The sequence below is a fragment of the Bacillus rossius genome, chromosome 2 (assembly GCF_032445375.1).
Source record: "Bacillus rossius redtenbacheri isolate Brsri chromosome 2, Brsri_v3, whole genome shotgun sequence".
In the NCBI taxonomy this organism is placed as follows: Eukaryota; Metazoa; Arthropoda; class Insecta; order Phasmatodea; family Bacillidae; genus Bacillus; species Bacillus rossius.
Genome location: NC_086331.1, coordinates 129,671,187 through 129,692,253, shown reverse-complemented (window position 1 = coordinate 129,692,253; position 21,067 = coordinate 129,671,187). Strand labels below are relative to the sequence as shown.

The 21,067-nt window shown below is 35.0% G+C and overlaps 1 protein-coding gene across 3 annotated transcripts in view; it reads right to left on the bottom strand.

Moving 5' to 3' along the window:
- Positions 1-20,609, bottom strand: part of LOC134529828 (RING finger protein 207-like) — a 60,582-nt gene extending 39,973 nt beyond the window's left edge. For 2 of the 3 annotated variants that reach the window (XM_063364317.1, XM_063364318.1), the window contains exons 1-2: positions 19,881-20,609; positions 399-547 (exon numbers count right to left, since the gene is read on the bottom strand). In XM_063364317.1, the coding sequence (XP_063220387.1) occupies positions 399-547; positions 19,881-20,101 (370 nt within the window). In that variant the 5' untranslated portion in view covers positions 20,102-20,609. The remainder of the gene's footprint in view (positions 1-398; positions 548-19,880) is intronic. The other variant, XM_063364319.1, reaches the window with a different exon arrangement.
- Positions 20,610-21,067: the final 458 nt, after the last annotated feature.

Here is a 21,067-nt window from a genome sequence, read left to right as displayed (position 1 = left end):
ACACCCCCCCCCCCCCCCTACGACAATACAATGACTTAGAGGTGCACTATTGTTTTAGTGAGTGATTTCAAGAGGTATCAATATTATTCAGGATTTACAAAACACTAATGTGAACCTTAATTACTCCAATGCCACATGCTGCATAGGTGCACACAAATAGGTTTACTGGTATATGTAAGTTGTTAAATGTTCCCATGCTAATTCACATGGAAAAAATTATAAGATTATACATGATTTATGTTATACAGGTTGAAATAAAAAAATTCTGATAATTTGAAATACATACAAAAATATTTAAATTTAGTAAAATACTACCTTCAGTACAAATTAGCAAACACAGTCCGAGAGGACACTCGAGGCATACTAAAGTTAATGTGATTACAAGAATGCACACATACCACATGTTGAACAAAAACACATTGATGCTTTATCTCGCTTGTCACAGTTTGCGCAGGGAGGATTCTCCGCATTGGCCAGTTCAATGAGCTGTCGCATGAGCAAGTCTGGCGGAGGAAGTACCATGCCTTCCTTCAATGTCGTCTGCTGACTGGAAAGAAAAAAGAAGAACACTTTTAGAACTAATCTCGTACGTGATACAAGCACATTGTTTTTGTTTGTCGGTCGGCACCCGTATGGTACGTGGACAGCAACTTTCCTTTATCTTACATTTATGACATATGACTGAACAGAATAAATTAAAAGAATTCTAACCATGTAACATAAAAATATGCAGGAATAACAGCGGAGTGGGAGTGGATGCAGGTACGCAGCGATTGCTCATACATACTAAAGGGAAGTCCAAATGAAAGATTTAATGGTATCACATCAAACTTCAGTGATAAGCTTGCAAACTTGCAAATAAAAAATAAGTAACACAAATTAACTTTAGAATCGTACCAGTTTCAATATTAGATTTATTTTAAGCTTCATTAGGAGCCCTACACAAAATTACTCTAAGCAATTATTAGGCCAACCAATTTTAAATAGAACATTTTTTTGGTTGAGTGAAGACTCCCTCAATAGTTAAGAAACAATTTTTTTATTTCTTTAAGACCATAATAAGTAACATGGTTTAACAAAAATGGGTGTTTATTAAGTTATTAACTAAATGAAATACATAGTACTTAGTTTGGTTGGTTTGCTAAGGTTTTACGTGACATGGTTACGCACATATACTTAAAGTGACTGGCTCTTACCTCACCACATGAGGATTAAAGCAAGGCTATATCATGCTTATTTGCAAGCATCATAGGCTCCGACGTACATGGCATATTGAACAAAAAGCTGGGATAATAAAAAAATAAAAACACAACTTGAATTTTGGGAACTTAGGCTTAAAATGTTTTGCTATTTTCATGCTTCTCCAAAGACCAAGGAACTTTTAAATGACAATGCAATGAAAATGGTAAGTAATATTACAACCAGACACTACCAGAACTGAGTTAGATGTGCGTGTTAGTAAAATTACATTTATTTGACATGAATCTTATGTAGTACAAAATGTGGTGGGATCAACACCTGTTCAGGCATTTCATAGTAACGGGTGTTACGTCCGGACAACAAAAAAGTCAATATTAAATAAACTAAAAATGTTAAGAAATCATTTAACATACCTGTTAATAGCACTTTGCTAAATGAATATAAGTATTGCTGTATAAGCAGTTTATTAGCATATCAAATGCAAAATAAAGTATGGAAAAAATGGTAACGGGTGTTACAGCAAATGGACATCTTACTTTAGTTCAGAGTGATTAATATCAAAACTCTGTGAACTGAAATTAAAAAAAAATTGGAAAAAAAATTATGAATCCAAGCCAAGCTTATAGGCTTCACACTGATGTCAAGAAGTTGTTTGTAGACAAACTATTAACCAATCCATTAGTAAAATAGTAAAGTAACGGGTGTTACACATCCTAAGTACCCATGGATATTGTCCAAGTTATAGGTCCAAGATGACAAAATAATGGAATAAAAGTAAGGTGTAAATTGTCTATTCGCTAAAAAATATGTTTAATCTCAAAATAAGCATATATATTTAATTTTAGTTCTCACAGCTTAAACATCTACTCATTCTTTTGAACATAACTTATCTAATATTTTCCAAATTTCAACATCATTGTGTATGTATACTATTTGGTTGGTTTGGTTATTTACTAATTAAGTACTTAAATTAAATGAACAGATATAATATCCTCCTAATGACAATTTTCATTAGCCTAGTTCACAAGATTTCTGAAATAGCACTGATGACTGCTCAAGTTTCCATTAAAAATTACACAATAGCAAAACAGAATTATAAACTGACTTATTACTACAAGTAAATGTCTACCTAAACTCTTTCAAACACATCTACTTTTTTTCAAATTTGTACAGAATTGTGAAAATACCCTTTGGCTGTACGTTTGGGTTTGGTAATTTACTAATTACTTGATCGAAATGTACATAATGTCTCCATCATCGGCAATAAAGACAGTTTTGTCTGGTCCACGAGATTTCAAAAACATCGCTGACAAACACTTTTCATCATCTACGCTTCCTTGAGAAATTGCAGCATATCTATATACAGTTCCTTCTGAATTATTGCGACCTCGCAAGCTTGGAACATTTATTAGAAAAAACATACCAGACTGTATATCTCCTGGACTAGCAATAGGAAAAGTTTCTATAAACTGGCAACTTTCAGGATTGTCCTCACTGCCTGAATCTGAGTACACATCATTGTAATGGAGACGACACCCAACCTTTGTCAACACAGATACTAATGGTTCAAAATTAGATTCATCAATTTCAGCTCTAATCGTAACTTTTGACATCAAACTTGATGATGTCTTCCCAACTAGAATGATATTAAAATCGTACACCCTGAAGTGATGACTTGCTTGTATTTGTGGAATTGGAAAAACACTTTTCCAGTAGTTATTTAGTACAGTTTCATTCTGTAACACCTCTGTCTTGTCAACATAAAAACTTTCTATTCCAGTAACTTTCCTGTTTACGTTGACATCGTCCGAGCCTCCGAGCCCGATACGCCAGTACCCTCCCACCTTCCCCTCCAGCCACGGCATTCAAACCTCCCGCCGCGTGTGTAGTGGGGGGATAGAGTGCCACGGACCTGGAAAAGATGGCGCGAGAGGCTTTTGTTGAGGCTACCCGGCGGCCATGTTTTTCCCGACAGTTCTTCTTCGTCATCGCGGTGAGAGGGAGCGACGTACCGCGGAGTGTTTATTCGAGTATGAGTTACCTTGTAGAGTTGAATTCGTAACTAAACGTGTGGACAATCTGTGCGCGCGCGCCCGTGACAGTCAGCTCAGTGCTACCACGTGCGTGTTGTCTGAGTGCCGGATCACGTGTTTGCCTCCTCGACATCTGGCGTGTTGGACGCCCCTAAGAACCCACCCATCTAATCATCAGGGCGTGCCCGGCGCTGAGATCGGGCCAGGTTCAGGTGTCGCCGAGAACTGCAGCAAGGGGGTCGAGTCACGTCCTCACACGGGCGACGTCACGCCCTGAGGCGAGAGTCTCCGCCGGGTCTGTGCCCCTTGACACGGTGGCGCCCAATAAACTCGTACGTCTCATTTACAAAACCCCCGACCATGTCAACGTGATCATGGAAATCTCTAGCAGTTTCAATGTGAATTAATTCTTCTGTCTCCTTTTACTGTCATCCACACATGTCGTTTGACTGTTGCACCTACTCCATCAACAGCTCCCTTTCTGTGACTGCTGGCAAAGAAATTCCATTCAAGTGTCATGTGTAACTCTTCTTCCATTTTGCACATAACATACATTGTGTACCTACTTTTAAATTGACCAGTGCAGTTGTCACTAAATATTTTTAATTTGTCAACAAAAGGAAAGTTCTTCTTGATGGCTTGGACAATTTTATTTAAGAAAGTATACACATAATATTTACTATGGGTCACATCATTGCTTACAACAACATATGATTTTTTTCATTTTTAGACAACCAAACACAACTTGTAAAGATAGCAACTTGTTAATGGCTCAAGTGAGCTGCTTGTATTTCATCTTGATACGTCAGTGAATAATTTTCAGCAAAATCAATTTGAACAATGGCATATGTCTCTAAAGAATCCTTCTTTTTCATATGTTCCATGCAAGTTTCGAAATAATTTTCTTGAATGTTTTTGACATGACAGTGAACCATTTAAAACAAGAATTGGTTTCATAACACATCTACAAAATTCTTTTTGGTTAAGTTTTTGTTTTCCAGTACAATAATATGGTACCTGAACAATTTTTGTACACAAAATCAACATGTTAAAAGCGCTTGTAACACCTGTTACCAATGCTAGGTAACACCCGTTACCATATTTTTACTCCTTAAATTTCAATATTAATATTTTCTTTGGTAATCAAAATGCTACTGAGAGACATAACCTCACTTTTGTTAGACATTAATTTTATAAGTGTTATGGTTTAGTTATTATGTAAACTTTTATATGTTTTTGGTAACGGGTGTTACACAGATGATATCAAAATAAACTTGAGCTATATTGAAGCAATTTTAATTATCTTACCATTATTGAGAATGCTACAGCAAAGTATAAACTTTCAACAAGGTCACTGCACTAAAATCAAAGGCATCAGCTGATTATCAATATTAAAAACAATATTGTCAACTTAATTAACAATTTTACTCTTGATTCCCCACACAGATAGACAAAGTTAAACTGTAGAAAACAAAAGAAATAATTAATGAATCATAATAATTTTTTGGATAATGGACTGTGAGACTTTTTTCTACAGTATTATGTGAATAAACATTGTTTATAATTTTTTTTAATTTTTTGCACTTAGGCTCATTTTGGTATGGAATGGCCCAGTTATTAATTTCAATAAAATATTAATACCTCTATAACATAATGTACACATTCTATCAGTTTGAAAGCAAGGACACAACCCGGTCAGAACACACATTAGCAGGTTAAAAGTAGTTTACTTACCCTAAAATAAAGAAAAGTTACGTACTAGTTTCCAAAAGTGACATAACTTCCAATTATTTAATTGCAAAAGCTAACATGTAAACATAAATAATTAACAAAGGGATTGTCTTTCAAAAATATTGACAAACTTATGCAACAAATATTACAGAAAACAAATTCATGAATAGGAAGGAATATATTACATAAACAAACCCTGAAACAAGAGGGTAACAATAAAGTCTAACATTTACCTAATTTTTTCTAATATAATGATGTTATTAAATTCCTTTTTTAGCAGCGTTATAATCCTAATTAAGATAAAATAAACATGAATAAAACTTTAATCATACATATACTAATTTAAAAAAATAAATCAAAAAATTACTTTAGGAGTTTAAATTAGAAGAATTAAATATTTCTGAATTAAATTGTCTACTTTAAACAGTCATAGCAACTTTCTACTGACATTTCAAAGGATTGTTAGATTAATTTCACAGTTTCTTCAAACAACAATGAGTTTGCTTCTCATAATTACAAATGAAAAAATGATCATTACTACACAACAAAACATCAGAACTAGTTACCACAAAGTCGTCATTTTAATTAAATTGATCTTAATTAAACCATGTAGAAAAATTATCTGTAATAAATTTTGATTTTCCTTTTTTTTTATTGGAGATGCTAAATACTGTCTTCAGCATCTTTTCTTACATAATGCACAATCTCAAACATAGCTTGGACTACTCCTGTTTTGTCCATGTTAGTTCTTCCGAGAAACAGCCTTTCTAACCTTACACTTTCCTCTTTAAACTATTTTTTTCTGCGGTGCTCATTCTTTCTTATTCCTCTTTTCCCAAACACTTAATCTCTGCTTAATCCGTTGCAATTGATGCTCTTTCTTTCAGCAAATTTTTCTTCATTTCCTCTGAAACCCTTTCTATATTTGTTTCTAATTATATTTCTCATTTCCCATACATTAATCCTTGTTTTGGTTTCATAAGTGGGTCTGGTAACCGCTATGTGCACTGCGAGCCAAAAGTTCTTTGGTCATTGGTAGTAACTGAGGTTTTGTGCAAAACATTTTCATTTTCATGGTCAAATAAAGCAAATACTAAGTTATATGGACAACTTTCAGAAACAACCAGTAATTGGTTTTAAATATGTTCACATTAGCAAAACTACAACTCAATAGAGGATTTTGATTTATTTGCACATACCAATGTGACCAATTCACCTTACCTATCTATAACACCTGAGTGATTTGAGCATCACAAAATCAAGCAATTATTAAAAGGAAGCAAGTGTGTATCGCGTGAGTATCGTCACAAGTATCACACAATAATTTTAATGAAATGCTTGTTAAAATAATGTAAATATCAGGTTACAACTAAATTAGAGAACAGCTTCAATTTTTTTAATACCACAGCAATCAAGAAAAATCATGGTTTGACAAGAAATTATGTCAATTGATTAGATAGATAAAAGACAGGTGGATATAGTGTCTGTTTTACATTTTTCTCCAAATAAACAAATTATTGAAAATTATATATATATATATATATATATATATATATATATATATATATATATTACATTAATGTAGTAGGCAGAAATTTTCTAACTGGAAAAAAAGTTATGAAAGTGGCTTCAATAGAAATTTTGAGACCAAAGGTGACTTTTTAAAAATTAAGTGACTTGGTGAAAAAAGTGACCTACTTTGAAACCTCCAATAGTACGGCTGTAATATTAAATTGTCAAGGATAAATTTCTGTATATAGGAAAATGTTTCAAAAGCACTACAGAAAACATTACAACACATTAAGAACTATTTCAATATGTTAAGAAAAATTAATTTATCTTTTATTGCTTAATCTGACATCACGCAAAAATATCTCATAGATTTTGATTACAATTTTTTTTAGTAAGGTCTAAGGCCAACTTAAAAAATGGGTCTATTAATTTTTACCAAATATTTACCCTTCAGGGGTGTAAAAGGAATAAAGTTGGATTTTATCAAGCAAAGAATATCTCAAAAAACACTACAAGGAGAGATGTACGATGTTGCATGCATAATCTGCAACAATATTGTAATAAAGCTGATATTTTTCTTACTAAAATTTCCACCCTTAGGAGAATAAAAGGCACAAGTTTGCATCAATAATAACTAAGCGTATTTCTGAATCTCCTGAAGGAGAATGGTTTAGAATGTATTTAATTTCTTATATTTAAGGCTTGTCACACACCATGTTAATAATTTCATTTTTATGGAATTACTTGCTTTGAAAGCTAATTCTGTAAATATTAACACCATGTACCTTTCTTGCATTTGTTGTTCTATCTCAAATATTTTCGAATGGATATTTACCAAGTATAAAAAAATAGGTGTAAAAAGTTGCACAAGTAATAATAATTACAATGACTTTCACAACTTTTAAAATCCCTTATATTGCACTTGACGAATATCTATTGAAAATATTTGTGACAGAAAAACAAATGCAAGATAGGTATTATGTATAATTTACAGAAAAAGCCCTTAAAGCCAAGTAATGCCATAAAAAGGAAATTACCAGCATGGCATTTGAGACCAAGACTTAAAAATTAAGATTTACTAATATCGACTTTTAACAATAAACAAATGCACTTTTCTAACGGAAATGTTGACTTTATAGGGCAAAAAAAGGATTAAGCCCTATATTTTTTAAATAACAGTTGAGGGGGTGTACAAATACTTTTTTTGAGGTGACATGTAATATTATGAATATTTTAATCTAAACTCAAAGTAGTTTGTTTATATAAAGTAATTTTTTCATAAAGTCTTAATGCAGCTCTAAACACTGTCTAGGTCCAAATGTTGTGTCAAAATTGTCATATAGGTACAAAAGTCAATTGAAAAAAGGAAAGTTAAGGTTTAGCTTCACCTAGTTGTCTACACACAAACTCAAAGCTACAGGACTTGCTAGATTACAAAGGGACCCCACAACTGAAAAACGGACTTACTATTCACTTATTAGTCAAACAAGGGCTTGGGATGGAACCCTGAGACGCTTGTCACACAAGCGTGGTAAATTTACGGCAACCGCAACTGGGTATTTATCATGTCAGCAAAGGTAGGTATCTCACAATTTCGTAACAGCTAGAAATATGAATTCTATTTTACTGAGGTAGGTGAACTATACCCGTAAATCTAAGTGTAAAACATTAAAACCAGCTATGTTTTTTAAGGAATGTATTTCCCGAAACCAAAACCGGTAAAGTAACAGTATGTAGCATGCCAATTGTAATCTGGCAGAATTCAGGGGACCATTCCACTGGCTAAGAGGACGCAGTATCGCAGCACAATGATGTTCAAACGCTCCACAAAAAGCAGGCAACGAGCCAGGCTAAGATTTTGCCATACACAGTTTGGTGCACATCATCCTTCATGGTATAGAACTCCTAGTTCCAGCCAGTTGCTGGTTAAGCCCTACAATAGTTTTCATATTCAGTACACATCTGTTGTGAAAGTGCCCTTGGTAAATGCCCACTGATCCTGCTGCAATTTTTTTCTTTTCACCGGCTCACACTCCATTAACATACGACCATATTTCTGAATGTAAAGACTGCCGCGCTATTGCGAACTCGCTAACAGTCAACACTGTGCTAATCGCTAAAGTCAAACGTGTGAACTTACCACAGCCAACCATCCACTGTGCTGCACACCAGACTGCTGGTTGCTGGTGCATCTGACCAACTCTTAATGTCCAAGCCCAGCTCATTGTCCGCTTGTTTGAATACATCTGCACTGCGGTAGCACATCCTCTCTGCCAGTGAAGTAACCCCCTGAAGCCCGCCAAATTTAAATTTGTGTGCTTCTGTTCATGCCTGTAACTTTACAGGGTTTTGTTTGTCCTCAACAAAAATTTACTGTTTTGGAATTTCCTGCTACCATTAAATTTATGCCCTGAAATTGGTCAACGCCCAGTATATGGAAGTTGAGAGCAATTGTGTTCTAGCTTTAACAACCAAAACTTTTATCAATTGCAACACTGCAGAATTCCCGCCCCCTACTGTTCTTCACGTTTAAATAAGACTATTTTAGGTTTACTGTTTTTGTGAATATTTTTATAATTATTTTTACTTTTAATATTTTGTTGGTGATTATTACTAATTTAAGTTATGTTTTGTAATGTTTTATTATTTGTTTACTTCATAATTGAAAATTAAAGTGTGTATTATTTATGTTTTTTATATCTTTTAAAGTATAGCATGGATAATTGGGTAGTTTTCGAGAACAGTCTAGAAAGACTGAAAAGAAAGAAAGGACATGGGCGCGACACACTGTCGCCAGCAGGTCAAGAAAGTGCGTCGTTGGAAAATCCCAGCACGTGGACGTGTAACTGCGCACCGAGAAACTGGAACTTTCGCTGGGCGCAGTCTCGCCAGCCAATCAGGGCGAACCTTGATGTGGCGTGATGTGTCTCCCCATGCCAGTTATTTTTCAGCAAATAATGTGATTGGTCAGTTGGCCCACGGGGGTGCCTCCCTTTGTTTTGGCTTGTAAAGGGACGGTAACTGCGTGGTGTGAGTTCAGTCTAGTCGGTCTTCGTTCAGTAGCAGTAGTTGTCGTCCGGTCGGCCAGAGGTGCGGTCACACCGGCGGCAGTTGGAAAGAAACAATGTACTTGTAACAGGAAATTCTTTTTTTTCAAATGTAAACGAAACTTTAACTTAACAGTGTTCACGTGTATTTGTTATTATTCCGGGTTGCCTTGCCGAGCCAACCTGGAATGTAACAAATTTGCTAGTCCAAATACACCAAAAGATTTGTTGTCTACAATCTTTATGATTGAAATGGTCATTCAAACCAGCAATGAGTTAATTTAGCACCGAAGGTTATTATTGACATCCAAATGCATTTAAGATGATTTGTTTGAACAAACTTTGATAAAACAGCAACTCCGGCTTGAAAGAGGAAAAGTAAGAATTTTTTTTCCCCTTCAGAAACATTTATTAATTGCAGTCGAATAAATAAAAAAACTCCAAATTTAATTAATTATGCATTTTTAAATGTTATTTTTTCTTTCCAATGTGTCTAGTAAGTTCTTTTTCTGTTAAGTTTTTCATAGCCCTAATGATTGCAATTTTTTGACAATAAGTTTGCACCTCTGTAACCAATCTGCTATTGTTTCCCTCCAATTTCCATGGCTGGAAAGTTGTGATTATGTTTTGTCTGTCATATCCTGTAAAATTCCGCAGTTAATGTAAGTAAATAAATTATTTATTTGTAAACAATTGTAGCCACATGCATATGTAACATCCGTGACAATAAATACCAAAAGGTTTTTTACAACTTGTATATTTTTTTTTTGTAAAAACCTGGTGGAGTTGACATGTTAAACATTATCTAACATCCTACTATCACAAAGTTTTGATATTAGTAATAGTTTCTGAAAACTAGTTGTCACGGATGTTACATGTCACGGATGTTACATCATCATGCATGTAGTATGCAGTATGTTCAAGGAAGTTTTTTTTGTAATCATAACCTATAATGATAGCCAGTTAATGACCTTTGAATAACAAATGTCAAGAATAGTTACAATTATATTTTATGTATTTTAAAATGAATTTTTAAAAGGTTCTGTAAATAGGATTCTTGAGAAACTGAAGAACAAAGGCCCATATGCTTACTTAAGCGGGTGTTGTTTTTTTTTGTAGAAGCATATGCTAAATAGAACATTCTGACAACTTACTTTTATATTTGGCTAGCCTTTATCTACCTTTAACTTAGTTATGGAAAGAAAGGGGAATGAAATGGGTTCATAATTAAATATTTTTCAACAGGTACAAGTAGAATGTGAATAATGGTGAATGTTACAGATTATGGCACCTACAACTTCAGCCCAGCGAATGGCGAAACTTAGGGCAAAATTGAAAGAAGATGCAGAATACCATCAAAAAGACAGGAAAAGAAATCAGCTCAACAGGCAAAAGGCAAAAGAAAAATTTCAGAAGGATGAAAAATTAAAAAAACTTAATAGAGAAAAGACTAGGCTCAGAGTTCAGGCCTGGAGGAAGAAAAAAACTGGAGGCTCAAATAAGCACAATTCTCCAGAAACTGTGCTAGGATCATATGCTTCAACAAGTACACTTCGAAAAGCAGTACACAAGGTAAGACAAAATTTACCTTACAGTCCATCAAAGAAGAAGGCTGTTGTCAGACAGTTAGTAAAGGATACTTTTGATAATCCATCTGATATCGTTGTTAAGAAGATGGCTTTGCCAGGACCTCGCTCATACCTAAAGGAGGATTTGCAAGAAATTCAAGAGTTTTATGACTCTAATGATATTACCTACTTGGCAAGCCCCAAGGAAAAGGGACTGTGTGACCATAAAAGATGTAGCAACAGACAAAAAGGAAAAGAAACAGATACGTTTTCTCATCATGAATATTGCAGAAGCTTATCAACTGTTCACACAAAAATATCCAAACATAAGTGTCCCTTTCCAAGTTTTATGAGCTCCGACCAAAACATGTAAGGCCTGTCAGTGAAACCCCCATAATGTATGTGTGTGTTAAACATGCAAACTTTGGTTTCTTAATTGAGGCAGTGAAACCATATTTGATTGTTGAAGATGAAATATCAAGTAATGTGAAAACTTCATCCAAGGTACTTATCGAGAAAATGTGTTGCGATGTCAACTTAGAGATTTGCATAATGCCATTGCAACATTCAGGGCTTCTTGAAAATCAGTTGTGACCTTTCAGAGAATGTAAAATGGAAAGGGTGGGTGAAATCTGATGGAGAGATGCACATAGAAGAGAAAACATTAAGTTTAAGCACAATAATAAGGGATTTAAATGAGTCACTGCCAAACATGTTTTTGTACAAAACCAGCAAGCTAGGTATTTTGATGAACTGAAGAAAAAATTGAGGCATGGTGAAGCTGTAATGCAGGTAGATTTTGCTGAAAATTACAGCCTCATCTCTCAAGATGAAGCTCAATCTGCTCACTGGCATCACTCTCAAGTTACAATTTTTACCTGTTGCTTGTGGTTCCTTGAGGCGACATATTCTTATGCAGTGGTCAGTGACGATAGTCATTCAAAGCAGTCTGCTTGCATCTTCCTTCAGTGAATAGTCAAACACTTTCAGAATGAAAATCCTGATGTGCTAACTCACTTACACATCTTTTCTGATAATTGATCATCACAATTTAAGAGCAAATACACAGTTTTTAATGTGTGTCACTTAGCAGATGATTTAAATGTTGACTCTGTCCAATGTAACTATTTTGCCGCAGGCCATGGAAAGGAGGTAATTGATGCAATTGGTGGAAATCTCAAGCGTACAGTTTGGACAGCAATGAAAGCTAGACAGGTTTATACTCGGAGTGCAGAAGATTTATTTCGTGTTTCAAAGGATCATTGTAAATCAACACAAGTTTTGTATGTGAGCAAGGAAGAAGTAGATGACTTAAGCAGTATCCTAAATAAAAGGTGGGAGAAAGTGCATCAAATACCAGGAATCAGAAAATTCCACCATATCAAGAAAGCTGACAGTTGTCACATATATTATGCGTTAACCTCAACATCTGCTGTCGAAGAAATAAGAGTTGGATTTCCAAACTTAGCACAGCTAAATAGCCAACGTCGCTGGAAATGCAGTGATGTTTACTCGTCAGACTCTGAAGGTTACGTTGTTGATTCAGAGTCAAACTTTGATGTCTTGATGCCACTTCAGACTACTTGCAGCGAAGACACTTCCTCTAAAACCAATGTAGCCCCTCAGACTAAAGCATCAAAACCAAAATAAGATCCAGGCTGGTTCATTTGTTGAAGTTGACATTATTGGTAAAGGTAAAGCCCAAATAAAACACAAATATATTGCAGTATTACAGACTGGCATTACAGAAGAATCTGATGATGTAACAGTTGATTTTTTTTAAAACAGTTTGGAAACAGTTCAAAAACATTTACAGTGTCTACGGAGGATGAAAAAATAATACATTTCAAGCAAGTTAAATGTATTTTGCCAACACCAATTATGAAGACAGTTGGATCAAGAGAAGTGTACAAATTTGACATTGATATAAACGTTTAAAAGATTTTATTTTAGTGACAGCTTTTGAAAACTCTATAGTACAGACATAATATATTTTGTATCCATAAAATGTTAGCATAGTCAAATTTATTGTTTTTTTAGCATGACTATTGAGATATCTAGGGCAAATTTTGGTAATTAATTCTAGTGTTAAAATATTAAAATCCAGGATTGTTGAGCTGTGATCGTGTCATATGTAAAAGGAAAGTGAAGTAATTTAATTATCACTGTTATGCAAAAAAGTAAATGTTGTGTCACTTGTAACATCCGTGACAATAAAAAATTATTTTTTAATTTTTTTGCAAGTAAACATTAAAACATTTTACTGTGATTTCTGAAACTTAATTCTGTGTGCATTGACCCCATATACCAAACAAAGCCTTGGTTTTGGTCATGGGCCTGAATTTTTCATGTTTGCTTAGTGACCTTCCAACTGAGTTCACAAATGACGTAACATCCGTGACAATACATTCAGTCCCATTTTTTAAAAACCAGAGGTTCTTGGGGTAATAAAATTGTGCCACAAGGCAGATAAAACAATAAGACCTAATTTGTGTGCTTTACAATTAATAAAATTTTATTCAATTTAAATCTATTACACTTAAATGAGCTGAATGTAACATCCGTAACAACCCGGAGTGGCCGAAAAGGCCGTAAGTAATTTTTACCCATTTCATCATGTAGACTAGGTTAAGAGGTAGCCTAACATAATTTTCTAGTATTTTTTTTAAATTATTTTATTTGATAGTTAATGTTTTCACGTACTTTTGGCATATTAGTCATTAGCCATTGTTGTTTGTCTTAAAACAGGATGATGCAATAATTTTGTCAGTTAAGTATACATCAATACAATAACAGTAACAGTGTGGGAACAAGAACTAACAAATTCCATGGACAAACACCACAAGGAATCTTGGGAAGTTTTCATTATATTAAGTTTTAAGTTTCTTGCAATTTGAATTTAGTTTTACTGATGGTCTGTGATTGGTTATTAGATATATTACGTAGGCAAGTCCTTCTTGGTAAAGAAGGAATCCGTCATTTTTCAGTCCTGGTACCGAAAAGTTGCAGAGGGGCAATGGCTCAAAAATTAAGTATGTAATGAAGGGTGAATTTCCACGCTGTGTGATCCAGGCAATGCCAATCAGGAAACCGTTATGGAAATTTGTAATTAGAATTCTTTGACAGCAATAAAAAAATGTAAAAATCCAAAACAAAACCAACATGATTCATTTCGTTGTCATTCCGAGAACAGAGTCCTGTACCGTGCATAGAAAGAGTCCTTGGGAATGAAAAGCAATAAAGAATAACTTGTTTTGTCTGATATTTCAGCACCATTTGAAAGGAAATTAATTTAGAAGAAGCAAACTTTGTTTCTTTATGTTTTCGTGAATAATCTGGACAGTGCCTTGGTCAGAACATTGGGTCCCATTTTCCTACCTACTAGTACCTCAACCTTTACTTTATCAGAAAGTGTGTTCCTCAGAACACCATGTCTTTCCTAAGCCATTTTGATAGACATCCCATCCTTTACAGCCTGCAAAGCCTATTCCATCTGGTTTGGGCTCATACTTTAAAAGATTCCTCTTAGCATGGCACTTCAACAGCAAGTTCTAAGTGCGGTAATTTACAGAGTTTATATAAATCTAATGATAAATAATTGTAAAAAAATTTAGAAATATTTTTGTGTGGTAAACATTGCCTTGCATCAATATTTAACAGAGTTCATATGATTCAAACTAACTTAACAATTAAATCGTTTATTATTTCAAGTTGTTCTGTGTTTATGATTTGATGAGACACTGGCTTTGCACTTTAATACATTTTACTCTGTCATGCACCCTGTACTTCTCCCGACCCAGTGGTTGGGCACTGTCTCATGGAGGATACCCCTAAGACCGGGGTCGGGCACTTACGTTATCAGCTACCCAGCAGGTCATACCCTTAACACCTACTCTCATCACCTGTGATGACTGGTCAAAAAGAGTTTGGATCGCTTTCAATCTCTTTTTCAAGTCCTGGCTCAATTTCAATCAAATGTTTTTTTGATCCTGTTTGAGGAGAGGAAAAAATTATTTAGCAGCAATTCATCTCATTTGCAAATCCTCAGTCAAAATCTCCTGGCACGAGCTCCAATTCACTCCTGTCTCTTCTGAAATTTTGTCAATCATGAAACAACGATCCTCGATTTTTTGGTGGATTTTTTCAACATTTGCATTGTTTCAAAATGTTGAAAGGCACCCAGAACGAGCATTGTCTTCAACACTCATCTCACCATATTTAAAGCGTCCAAAACACTCAAAAACTTATGTGTGGCTCATAGCATCCTACATGAATGGTTGTTGAAGCATTTAGTAAGCTTCCGTTGCCGATTTTCAAGTAGGATACAAAATTTTAAACAAACTCTTTGTTCTTTTCAATCTGCCATAACGACTTCGCAGGAAGAACACAAGAACAGTAAAAATAAAACAATACTACAATCAAACGTTAACCAACAAACTGATGCCATCTGGGCAGCTGTTTAGTGAAGGTATCTACTAACCCATCTAGTGGAAGAACTCTCTGCTACACCTACAAATAGCAGTGCGCTCTCAGTCGACTTTTTTTAGGCCGCCCTCGTATTTTTAAATCCGGGGCACTTCAACTTGTAATAATTTTCATTGTTTTTGTGATGGCTAACATTATGTTGTTTTACCAATGTGTATGTGATTATCAGTATAAAGTAAGATTATTTTAGTTTACTTGCAATTGATTAATTAAAATTGTAAAATGTTTTACATTATTGCAGATGTGTGTTGTTTGTATTATAAGAAGTATTCTGACCCATGACATGGCAACCTGCAGACAAGTTCAGAATGGTTCAGAATGAATGCAAGAAACGTTAAATTGAATTTGCTGTTCACGTATCATTTGGTGTGTTGATGCTAAGTGAAAGCATTAATTAGCTGGGAGAAGAAATTTATGGCCTTTCATAGAGGATTTGTCAGTTTCGTACTGTATTCTTTTATCAGATGTAAGCATGGCTTATGTTTCTGGGAGTGTAGCATGATGCGAGTCAGAATGTACCCCTGTATGGTCGGAAAATTCCTCATTATGTTTGTTACCTTGCTGAATTTGTGTTTTGTCAAAGGTTCTAGATGATCATGAACATCTCCATCATATGCTGCTCACAGCGTAAATGTACTTGCTCCGACATATGCGAGTGTTCAACGTTTATTGAAGTTTTGTTGTTAAATGTAATATCCACATCCTGTGAATTTGATCCTGGTGGCATGATCCTGTGTATATTGATCCTGTGGTAGGTACATAATGCTTGCTGTTTTAATTTAGTATGTTGAAAAATACTGTATACTTGATCCTGATGGCATGATACTGTAGGAAACTTAGCAGTGGAAAATGGCCTTGAAGTCTGCAAAAATTGTGTGTTTTACCAAGTTGATAATGAGTAAATATTTAAGTAAAATTATTATATTCAATATATTATTTTTGTAACAGCTATGTAAATAATTTTCCAATCAATATTTCTCTAATTAGTAATGGCTTTTACCTCAAAATTTCCCTCAATTTTATGGTCCTGTGAAATAGTGAGTTTCTTACAATCCAATAGCAATTTAAAAACATTGTTTTGATAAATTAAAGGACTACCTATAAGCAGTGCTCAAAATTACAATTTTTGAAATATTTTAATTGGTTTATCATTTCCTATCCTTCTTGTATATTTGCTGATATTTCAATCTTTACATTCTAAGGGCTAGTAAATGTTTATTCAAGATTTGTTTTTACTTTTTTGATTTGTGTAAAATAATTCAGACTTCATATAAATACAGTCACCTTACTGCACCATGGCATTAAGCTAAACTGATATTAGTCTAGTCGGTTGGGTTCAATATATTTCAAACTCTTATGATAAGCTTTGCCTACATCCATCACATATTTTCATTGCTACCTTAACATCTTCCAGATCCAAAGAATACACCTGGTTAAAAACATTCCTTGGCTTACCAGACATCAGTGGAATATGCAAAGGAGAATATACCCCCTCCCAGAAATCCTAAAAAATCAATCTACCATTCCCATCAAAAAATTGAACGAATTTGGGAGCAAACAGTGGGCAAAGGGTTCTATCCTCCCTCCCACCCCCGAAATGAAATTCTGTGTACACTCAACTTTGAAAAGCTTTGTTTGCTAGTTGGTTTTGTAATCACCAGACTTTTGTATATTTGCAATGCTGTCGTTACATTCGGAAATATTGATTGAGCCATATTACCAAAAATCAATTCAAATGATTTCTCTGAGGGAATATATTTTTTTTCCTGGCATTGTCTTCTAATTGTGAGATGAAGTTTGAAGAGCACACTTAGTCTTTAAACTCAGGCTGAATATGAGGGAATATATTTTTTTTTCTGGCATTGTCTTCTAATTGTGAGATGAAGTTTGAAGAGCACACTTCGTCTTTAAACTCAGGCTGAATGTCTTTAGAATAAAGTTCCATAAACTTTCACAAACCTCTTTAATTTCATTTTCAGACTTTCTAGAGAAATCTGCCGTATATTTTGATGGTTGTATGAAGACAAGAGTGTACAATTGTGAGACTTTTATTACCTTCAAAAAGCTTAGGTACAGTTAAAGTGCTCTATTCACATACATACTTCATTAGCACCGTGTTAACTCGGTACGTGTTTCTGTTTTGGTAGAAGTGTTAAGTATAGTGATTAATTAAATATGAAAACTGTTTGATACAGTGTTTTAAGGTTGGCTATGTGATCACAACTTAAACAGGGATTATTTTATGTAACTTGCATTTAATAATTTAAAATTCTATTCCATTCAATTCCATTCTATTCAAATTCCATTGCAGATTTGTGTTGTCTGTACTTTAAGAAGTATTTCTAGCCCACATAGTGGGATGGGGACGGTAATCAACTAATTGTATTTGTTGTTCACGTACCATTCAGTAGGGTGTGTTGATTGCTAAGTAAAAGCATCATTAGCTTGGAAGAACAGAAATTTATGGTCGCTCAAAGAGGATTTGTCAGTTTTGTACCGTCATATTTTTTATAAGCATGGCTAACGTGTCTGGAAGTGTTTTGGGGATAGGTAATAAGCTATGTGGCGGTTGGTAGCTGAAATAGCTGAATATATTTTTTTACTTTGCGTGATTTCAAAATCAATTTTTTTTTTTCCTCGCTTTTAATGGATTTCATGCCACAATCGCAGCAAATATCTTTGTTACTTCACTTGATAGCTGTAGCTTCCTGACAGGTTTTATTTCAAGGTTCCTGTCATTACTGAGGCAAGCTGTTTGAGAGCATAAGAAATTGGGTGAGTAGGACGACTCCTTGCCATCGGGCGGAAGTCCAATCACAAGTGTGAAAACCAGACAATCAAAAAAAAGCACAGTAGGGACTGACGCATGGCAATGCCTGCATTACTGCCCAGGCAAAATAAATTAACCTGTCATAATAATTGCAATTGTTTACATACATAACTATTTATATTAATAATATCTCAGTTAGTACCAAAACATTTACGGACACATAATTAACAAATATATTGATGTGAATACACCATTCCATCTATAAATGTTCTACAAATTATTGAAATATAACCAACTTGGTCTCCTGTCTCAAAATGACCACCACAAATGTAAGAGAACTAAAAAGTGTAGGCAATTAGCTAGTTTCTTTTCTTCTGTACAGAAACACTCAATTATAGCACTGGCTATATAAAGGTAACCATAGGCCTATTTGCAGATGACTGCGTAGTATACATGGATGCTGAGAGGAATGGGCTATAAGATTTGAAAAGGCTAGAAGAGTGGGTGGAAAATAATGGCATGAAAATAAATGTGGGTAAGACAAAAGTGGTCAGGTTTACCAGGAAGAGGAAGATTGTCAGGAGGGAATATCGCTGGAGGGGAGACGTGATAAGTCAGGCCACCAGTTATAAATATCTAGGGGTGGTGCTGCAATGTAACCTGGGGTGGGGGGAGCAGGTGGACAAGGTAGTCAAGAAGAGCAGACTGGCTCTGGGCATGCTGGGACGAGTGCTCAGGGGTGGAAGCAGCATCTTGCGTGATACGGCCTATAAAACCATGGTCCGCCCCATGCTGGAGTATGCCGCAGCAGTGTGGGACCCATACACGGCAGTACTTGAGAGAAAGCTGGAGGGGGTGCAGAGGAGAGCAGCTAGATGGGTGAAGGGCAAGTGGAGGAGAATGGACAGAGAAGGGAAGGGGGAGTGCAGTACCACCGAGATGACGATAGGAATGAGATGGGAGAGCTTAAAGGACGGAAGACAGAAGAAGAGACTGGTCAAGATGTAACAAGTGCTGAGTGGAGTGGGAGGATGGGGAGAGCTGGGGAGACGAGTCAAAATGGGAATGCCTAGAAGTAGGAAGGAAAATACTAGGAAGATTTTCAAAGAGAGGTGGAGAACAGAAAGGGGAAAGAATGCGATGGTCGTGAGGACGGTAGGGGAATGGAACAGGCTGGAGGAGGAGAGTGTGTCGGCAGGGAGTGTGGATCAGTTCAGAAGAAGAGTGCGGGGAAAGTAGGGAGAATGCTTGGCACAGGGCACTTCTGTAACAAATTGCAGCTATTATAATAATAATAAAGAAATCAATATTAATTTTTCATGTTTATAATTTTCTCAAAGTACATAAACTAAGCATACTGCAATAACAAACTAGGCAAAATGAAAATATACCTATAATTATTTAATCAATACAAGATTCACATTATTAGTTACTATGTAAAAGTAAAAACACAATGGAAACGAACTGTTACACAAAATAGATTAAAAAAATTTAAGTCATGAACCGTAAGATCACACTGCAGTGGGTCACTCACCCACAAAGAGGGCAGGTTATTTTTCCTTCTACGTCTCTTCCACGTAGGCATCTTGAACAGAATGTATGGTAGCAATTCAGTAGGCATGGCTCTGAATAGTAATCATCGCAAATGAAACACAGTAACGGGTTTCTAACTTGATTCGCACTATCGCCACTTACAACTTCTGACCCTTGTTCACTCGCGTGATACGCTCCTCCAGACATCATTTCACCCTTCATCTAACTACAAGGAGTTATCATTTTGAACATTAAGTAACATCAAACACCATAATACATACGAAATAAATGCACGTAATTGAACTATGCTGCTTAACAAACACCGACTCCTACCTCTCTTCGCAAACCATTTGGAAATAGGTACCATCGCGTTTTCCACTGCATCGCATTCGTATACTGAAAAATTCTTATAAACAATCGAAATATGAAACGGTCCTTTGGTAAATGTTTCTTGCAGTGTCAAAGAACTTTTTAACAATACTTCCTTTTTATTGATATCCATTAAAAATACTAATTCACCATACCATATATGTTTGCAGTTAAATTGAACTCAGTATATACGCGTCATTATAACCCAAAATGTGTAAGAAAAAAACTATTGATAGGTTAGGCTTATAAGAAACTCAAAATTTTGGAAACTAAACTAACTCGTAACGTGATCGATAAAACTCTGCACAACAAACAAAAATAAGTTAAATCGTACTTGTTTATTGGTACCAATACTACCAGATAACACAACACCTGGCAATCCTAAAATCTCAATGAAATTCGCGGCGATTACCGAACTAAAGGCGCTAGTAAAAGGTTAAATAGGCGGTTGATATATTATTGAATATAGATATATACATTTCAATTCCACATAGCTTTTTTAACTTCATTTTCAGTTGTTAATTTTTAATTTATTTTAGTGATTTGTAAGCATTTTTTTCTTAACAATTTGCCAGGAGTTTACATTAGTCAGATTAATTTAGTAGAGTGCAGAGTATGTTAGTACAATCGCCATGTGTATACAAAAATGATTAGTAGAGTGGTTTAGTAAAATGACCAATGAGCTAGATCCAGTAAAATGAACATTTAACTGTCGAGAAACTTCTCAAACCCCACTTCACTCGCCACTCACCCTTCACTGGAAAGGTACTTAAGAATTTTTTTGTAAGTATATGGTCAACAGTTTTATACCAACAACCA